At 35.5% G+C, this 7,506-nt stretch overlaps 1 protein-coding gene across 1 annotated transcript; it reads left to right on the top strand.

Moving 5' to 3' along the window:
- Window positions 1-4,285: 4,285 nt before the first annotated feature.
- LOC105129873 (fatty acid amide hydrolase-like) lies at window positions 4,286-7,502 on the top strand. The gene is made up of 12 exons (XM_011032117.1): window positions 4,286-4,919; window positions 5,009-5,118; window positions 5,222-5,282; window positions 5,360-5,550; window positions 5,629-5,758; window positions 5,899-5,976; window positions 6,065-6,462; window positions 6,541-6,670; window positions 6,811-6,888; window positions 6,977-7,124; window positions 7,222-7,334; window positions 7,423-7,502. Exons 1-12 carry the CDS (start codon window positions 4,841-4,843, stop codon window positions 7,500-7,502), a joined length of 1,596 nt encoding a protein of 531 aa, XP_011030419.1. The 5' UTR covers window positions 4,286-4,840.
- Window positions 7,503-7,506: the final 4 nt, after the last annotated feature.

Raw genomic sequence — 7,506 nt, forward strand, 5'->3', positions numbered from 1 at the left:
GGTGGTTAGAAAAATATTGGTATTTGAGTTTTTTTAAAGTATTTTTTATTTAAAATAATATATTTTTTTAATTTAATTTTTTTTAATTTGTATTATGCTAATTCATTGTAATAAAATTTCTGGATAAACTTTAAAAACTAAATTTAAAATCTAATTAATTAGTTGAGATAATCAACTCAAAATATAACTATCTTTACCGGGCTAGGCGGATGTGTCAGTTTAATTGCAGATAATTTGAGGTCTGAAGAAGACAAGGGCCGTAAGTGTTAGATCGGAAATCAATACTTATTTAGACTTAAATTCACGTGGATGTGTTGGCCTCTGCCATTCCTAGGTTTATGGTTTTCCCGAGACCATTTCTGTACGGGCTCTAGGCCTGGGCGAGGAGCAAGAACTCCTCGGCCCATCAAATATTCATTAAATACTATCTAACACTTATTTAACGGTGGTTAGAAAAATATTGGTATTTGAGTTTTTTTAAAGTATTTTTTATTTAAAATAATATATTTTTTTAATTTAATTTTTTTTAATTTGTATTATGCTAATTCATTGTAATAAAATTTCTTATTTTTCCAATACTATTTCTATTTTTTATTTAGCAGATACAATTTTCAATTTTAATATTCAACCTAAAATAATATTTATCTAAAAGATATCAATTCATTCCATTCATTTAGGATAAATATTAATTGAATTTAATTTTAACTGTGATATATTTTTGTCGCATGTAATGTGACCCGCACGTATTTATAAAACCTTGGCATAACTCAGAGTATTTATTTTATTATTAACTCGTGTTAATTTAATATGTTACTTTTTTAATTTTTTAATAAAGCTATTAACAAATATGATACCTACAATGCTTGAATCTACAGAAGTTTAGAGAAATCCTAATTAATCTAAGAAGGAAAACCAGCTATTGATATGATGTGTAATTCCAAGGGAAGATCCAAGAGATAACATTCTCACCTAATAACTTAAATACTTGAAATGCCCTCGGCTTTCGATTTAAAATAATATATTTTTTTAATATATATTTTTTTAATTTTTATTATGCTAATTCATTGTAATAAAATTTCTTATTTTTTCCAATACTATTTCTATTTTTTATTTAGCAGATACAATTTTTAAGTTTTATATTCAACCCAAAATAATATCTATCTAAAAGATATCAATTCATTCCATTCATTTCGGATAAATATTAATTGAATTAAAGTTTAACTGTGATATATTTTTGTGGCATGTAATGTGACCCACACGTACTTATAAAACCTTGGCATAACTCAAAGTATTTATTTTATTATTAACTCGTATTAATTTAATATATTATTTTTTAATTTTTTTTAATAAAGTTATTAACAAATATGATACCTACAATGCTTGAATCTACAGAAGTTTAGAGAAATCCTAATTAATCTAAGAAGGAAAACCACTACTTAAATACTTGAAATGCCCTCGGCTTTCTCAAATGAAGCTATTGATATGAACCCCTTGGTGGAACCATAACTAAATCACTCTTTAAATTCAACAAATCTTCTACGCAAATCAACTGCCATTTTATACCTTTCATTGTTGTCTTGTATCCTTTTCCACACATCTGCATGCATCTCTTGAATGTGCTTAGCAAAGGAGTCGCCATCTTCACTAATAGGAGAAAATGGAGGCAAAGAAGGTCTATAGGCTGTCTTGGTTTCAACCAATTCATAACCTCAGTTGTTCTCCTAGTAAAGCAGTTAAAGGAGCTATTAAAATCAAATTCAGCTCGTCGTAGGATTCTGTCTCATGACGCTAGATGATCATAATTAGGCCTCGTAATAGAATTCCAAGGCTTCAATTAACAACTTCAGTTCATCTATTGATTTGAGGATGAAGAACTAAAGAGTGTTGGTTGAGCTGACAGACATTAGTTGTATATAGCTGTCAATTAGTTGGTTTTTTCCCTAACTTTTAGCTCCTAGGCTGTCGCCTATTCAGTTGTATAGTTGACTTGTCTAAATGAGTGATATGTATATTGTATAAAGACCCCTTAGTGATATGAAAAACAAATCATCCAACCTGATTCTATTTTTCAATTTGGTATCTTAGCTTTAGGCTAAGGGTCCTAACTCGATTTCTTGACGAGATTCTGTCTGCATCTTCATTTTATTATCCAGTAGCCATTGCTGACACTGTCTAGCCATTTTTTTCCCTTGCAAACGCTTCATTCAACCCTCGTCTTCGATGTCTAACGAGCAAGCAAGCAATTATGCCCAACAGCGACAAAGTCCCTGTAGAAATCAATTAGCATCCTTTTTCACACAGCAAGAAATTCACAACTTTTGCCAAAGGGTGAAAATTGTGCAGCTGTGAATGGGTTACAACTAGGTGAGAACAACTAGCTCCTTGCCGGTTTGCCCCTAACCTAGTCCAGTACCAGCTGGCAATCATCAATCATAATATATAACATATAATAATCAAAAGATCCAATACAAGAAACTAGTGAGCGCAAGTGAAAGGTAAATCAAATTCCATGGTATGTCCTCTCAAGCAGTGATTAAATCAGCTATTTCATTATTAGTTTAAATCAAAATATTCATACCGGTGCGTGACTTTCAGTTCTCACAAGTGCATGCTGGATGCACAGCTCAAAAACGTGAAAAAATAAAGGGAAACTAAATAAGAAAACATGCATACCTCAACTACATCAATGAAATCTAGTTTTCTGTGGAAAGCACCAACCCATTTATAGGGAGGGGAGGGGGAGAATTGTACCCAGAATCCATTTTCATATGATGAACGTTGAAGAAGAAAACAGTGGAAGGAACCAAAGTTATGTCAAAATAGTTGACGTAAACTTGAACATCCTCCGAATCAATGTCTGCCAAGGCTATTTGTTGCAAATTTTGAAACCTCACGAGCTGATTTCGATAACTGCAACTTGGAAACAATAGTTTAATTTTATTTTGCGGTTAAACTGGCTGGACAAATTATATTCAAGAATAAATAATTTTTCAGTTAATTATTTCTTTATGAAATCTTACATTTAAAATCATATTAGATGTCAATAATTAAATTCTAAATTAAATTAAATATCTACAATGATTTTATTACTACATAAGGGTGGAAATTGCCATGAAGAATTTAGCTTTGAAAAATACTCATCCATCCATATTAATTTTTTCTTATCACTCTCATCAAATGTAAACCACCATCAAAATAAAGATTTTTTTTTTCTGTAAGTTGTTGCAAAATCACCAAGATTCTTACAATTTGCTTGATATCTGAACAAAGCTTGCTGGCCTACCACAGGCCATACAATCATGAGGAAACAAAAGCATCAATATTCTAAAATTTTCTCAAGCCCACATTCAACTCCAATTCACAAAGAAAATTAAACTTCTTAGGAATTTCGATTTCAGGTTGGTTAAGGGCTTCCAAAAGGGCTGCAGATAATTGGCCGTCCATGGGGGGAAGCAACGATCTTGCGTTTAGATGCCGCAGTAGAGCTATACTTTCCTGAGAACTGCAAAGAAGGTGGCTATTTACGGTGCTTTGCATTCCTCGTGTGTTTTCAGGAACTATGCGCAAAATCCAAGAAGCAGCCTGCATCGTTTTTTGATGTTTTGAAGACAAAATAGGAAGCCGCATCGATTTCTGTCAGCTCATTCCAAGACCCCTCTTGTGGTTCCATTCATATTTGAGAAACACAGCCTGTTATTCTGTCGTGAAAAGCACCGATTCATTTTCCCAGCCTGATATTCTGTCTGTCTCCGGTGTCTCTCCGTTTACGAGGAGGACATTGTTGGAAAAGGAACGCGAATTGTAAATATTGATGACGCGAGCTGTGCGTACTTTATATGCCCGGTGATGACGACTCTTGCTAGTTTATTTTATTTATCTATTTAATCGTACTCTATATGCTCGGCGATGACGACTCTTACTTGCTAGTTTATTTTATTTATCTATTTAAATGTTTTTTTTTTTTTTGACGATGTTGAATTTGGATTGTAAATGTGTGAGAATGAGAAAACGGGAATTAAAGAAAATATATAGTTTAGTTCTTTACGTTGGAAAATCTCTAGCCTAATCTCACATTCTGGTTTTTTTTCCTTTTCAGCGGAGTTTGATGGAAAATCCAAGCTATTTTTAATAAGACAAGTGGTCAAGAAGAGTTAAAGGGCTAAATTGCAATCGAGTCCAGAATCCAGGGACTAACTAAAAAATAAATAACTCCAAATGGGGTGGGGGGGTAGAGCATTAAAACTGGGGGGTGGCGGTATGCAAATGGGGACAAGGCAGCATTCAAATGTCGCCCCTGCAACCATAATAAAGATCTGACACAGCGCTCATTCAATCCACGGCCTGGATTGTAGGTTGAATAGTGGATGAATCCAAGCCTAGATTTTTTTTGTCCCAAGTCCGTAACAATTGTTTCATCGACCCAACTCGAAATAAACGGCAAACCAGCTGGTTACCGGGTTGATTTGCCGGTCAGTCCAACTCCTATAAGGAGGTTATCGAACAATAGGAAAGCAACAGAAGTAACCCATTAAAAAAATACACGAAGCTTTGAAGCATTCAACTACTAGTCTTCTTTCTCTGTGACAAGACAAATTACTACTTCTATACTCTCTCTTTTCTTTCCTGCTCCTCCTCTCATAGAATTCCACGCCCAGATCAGAAACATCTTTGTGTTTGTCAATGTAGTCAATGATTGAGAAACCAAACACAGTTTGAGTATAGTCGACTTTGTTATATACAGAAAGCAGTTCAAGTTTTACACTTCAAAATATCTCTTGATTTCTCTATTCGATTGATCATCAATAGAGTGGTCCTGTTTTGTTTTTGTTTTCCATAAAGAATGGGAAAGAAACGTGTAATGGTGCCGGCTGAGGACGTCGACTTGTCCGCTGTCAAGTACCAGCATGAAGCAATCCAAGGTTTTCTTTGCATTTTCCTCGTGAATTTTATTTATTTGTGTATATCATGAATTTGTTTGTTTGTTTTTTTTCAAAAAAAAAAATTACAGCTCCGCATTTGACTGGATTGAAATTTAAGCTGTTTGTAAAGTTACTTGAGACTCCGCTTGTTGGTCCTTTGATTATATCACATTTGAAGAAGGAGAACAAGATAGTTGAGGTCTGCTTCTCATTTTTTTTCAAAGTATTATGTTAATTTTTGCGTCATGAAGGAGACAGTTGATTAAAAGTGCTTTAAATGTTTCCTTGTTTGTTAATGCCAGTTGCTGCAAAATACTGTGATCCCGGAAGCGCCTATGTATAAACCTGAATATCCTCCACAAGGTTTCTTTTCACTATGCTTAATGATTTGTTAGTCTCTACTTGTGACACTGATGCTGTTAGTATGAATGTGCTTACAGAACCAGAACCTGGCGTTGTCGTTGTGGATGAAGATGGAAAACCAGAAGACCGGGTAGAGTTAGCTATGAACTGCCTTCCTCCTTATAATTCTGCCAGCTGCTGGAATGAGGACTTGGCTTCACCGTTTAGGTATTGGAAGATACGCGATTATGCACATGCTTATCGGTCACAGTTTGTCACTCCATCTATGGTAAGTGGCTAAAGGTTCAGTTTCGTTCATTGTTTTTTTCTTTAACAGATTTCAGAGGATCTCACATTTATCTTGCAGGTTGCTGAGAAGATCATCTCAGTTATAGAAGAATTCAACAAAAAGGATCCCCCAATGCCATTATTGATTTCTTTTGATGCTGAAGAAGTCAGGAAACAGGCTGCAGCTTCTACAAAGAGATTTGAGGAAGGTATTGCTAAATTACATTTGATAATATATACTGGCTTCCAGATACACCGTTGTAGACTTTTGGATTTACAGATAAGCTGTGGTAAAACCTAAACTGCAATTAATCATCTTATGTGCTTTGTGGGTTGCTTGACTGTGTAGGAAGTTCAATATCCATCCTGGATGGCATTTTCATCGCAATCAAGGATGATATAGATTTGTATCCGCATCCATCCAAGGGTACATAATGGCACCTCTTTTCCTGATTTCTCGACATATTTTGTAAAGATTCTTAAAATTCTAGGTAAAACTTGATCCTTGATGACAGGTGGTACAACATGGATGCATGAGGTCCGTCCTGTGGAAGAGGACGCGGTTAGTGTTTCTAGACTGCGTAGCTGTGGGGTGATATTTGTACTTTTCACTATGCTTAATGATTTGTTAGTCTCTACTTGTTTTTTCACTATACTGATGCTTAATGATTTGTTAGTCTCTACTTGTGACACTGATGCTGTTAGTATGAATGTGCTTACAGAACCAGAACCTGGCGTTGTCGTTGTGGATGAAGATGGAAAACCAGAAGACCGGGTAGAGTTAGCTATGAACTGCCTTCCTCCTTATAATTCTGCCAGCTGCTGGAATGAGGACTTGGCTTCACCGTTTAGGTATTGGAAGATACGCGATTATGCACATGCTTATCGGTCACAGTTTGTCACTCCATCTATGGTAAGTGGCTAAAGGTTCAGTTTCGTTCATTGTTTTTTTCTTTAACAGATTTCAGAGGATCTCACATTTATCTTGCAGGTTGCTGAGAAGATCATCTCAGTTATAGAAGAATTCAACAAAAAGGATCCCCCAATGCCATTATTGATTTCTTTTGATGCTGAAGAAGTCAGGAAACAGGCTGCAGCTTCTACAAAGAGATTTGAGGAAGGTATTGCTAAATTACATTTGATAATATATACTGGCTTCCAGATACACCGTTGTAGACTTTTGGATTTACAGATAAGCTGTGGTAAAACCTAAACTGCAATTAATCATCTTATGTGCTTTGTGGGTTGCTTGACTGTGTAGGAAGTTCAATATCCATCCTGGATGGCATTTTCATCGCAATCAAGGATGATATAGATTTGTATCCGCATCCATCCAAGGGTACATAATGGCACCTCTTTTCCTGATTTCTCGACATATTTTGTAAAGATTCTTAAAAGTCTAGGTAAAACTTGATCTTTGATGACAGGTGGGACAACATGGATGCATGAGGTCCGCCCTGTGGAAGAGGATGCGGTTAGTGTTTCCAGACTGCGTAGCTGTGGGGTGATATTTGTAGGAAAGGCAAATATGCATGAGTTTGGCATGGGTACTACTGGGAACAATCCAAATTATGGGTCAGTTCATTAAACTTCCTAATTGATGTTATTCATTATTGCATGATTAACTAAATTCTTTTAGTTTTTAGTTCTTAATTACAATCTTATGGTGCAGAACAACAAGAAACCCTCATGCAGTGGATAGGTACACAGGCGGATCTTCCTCAGGCCCAGCAGCAATTGTAGCCTCTGGTCTATGCTCTGCTGCCTTGGGAACTGATGGTGGAGGTTGTGCAGATATTTTTGTTGGTCTAGCTTGTAATTGGTTTTAACAATATACTAATTGTGTACGTTTGATTTAATGAAAGAAATGCAGGTTCAATCCGCATTCCCTCTTCTCTCTGTGGTGTAGTGGGTTTGAAAACAACATATGGTCGGACAAACATCAAAGGGTAAGCTT

Source organism: Populus euphratica, unplaced genomic scaffold (genome assembly GCF_000495115.2).
Source record: "Populus euphratica unplaced genomic scaffold, PopEup_1.0 scaffold34.1, whole genome shotgun sequence".
NCBI classification, from domain to species: domain Eukaryota; kingdom Viridiplantae; phylum Streptophyta; class Magnoliopsida; order Malpighiales; family Salicaceae; genus Populus; species Populus euphratica.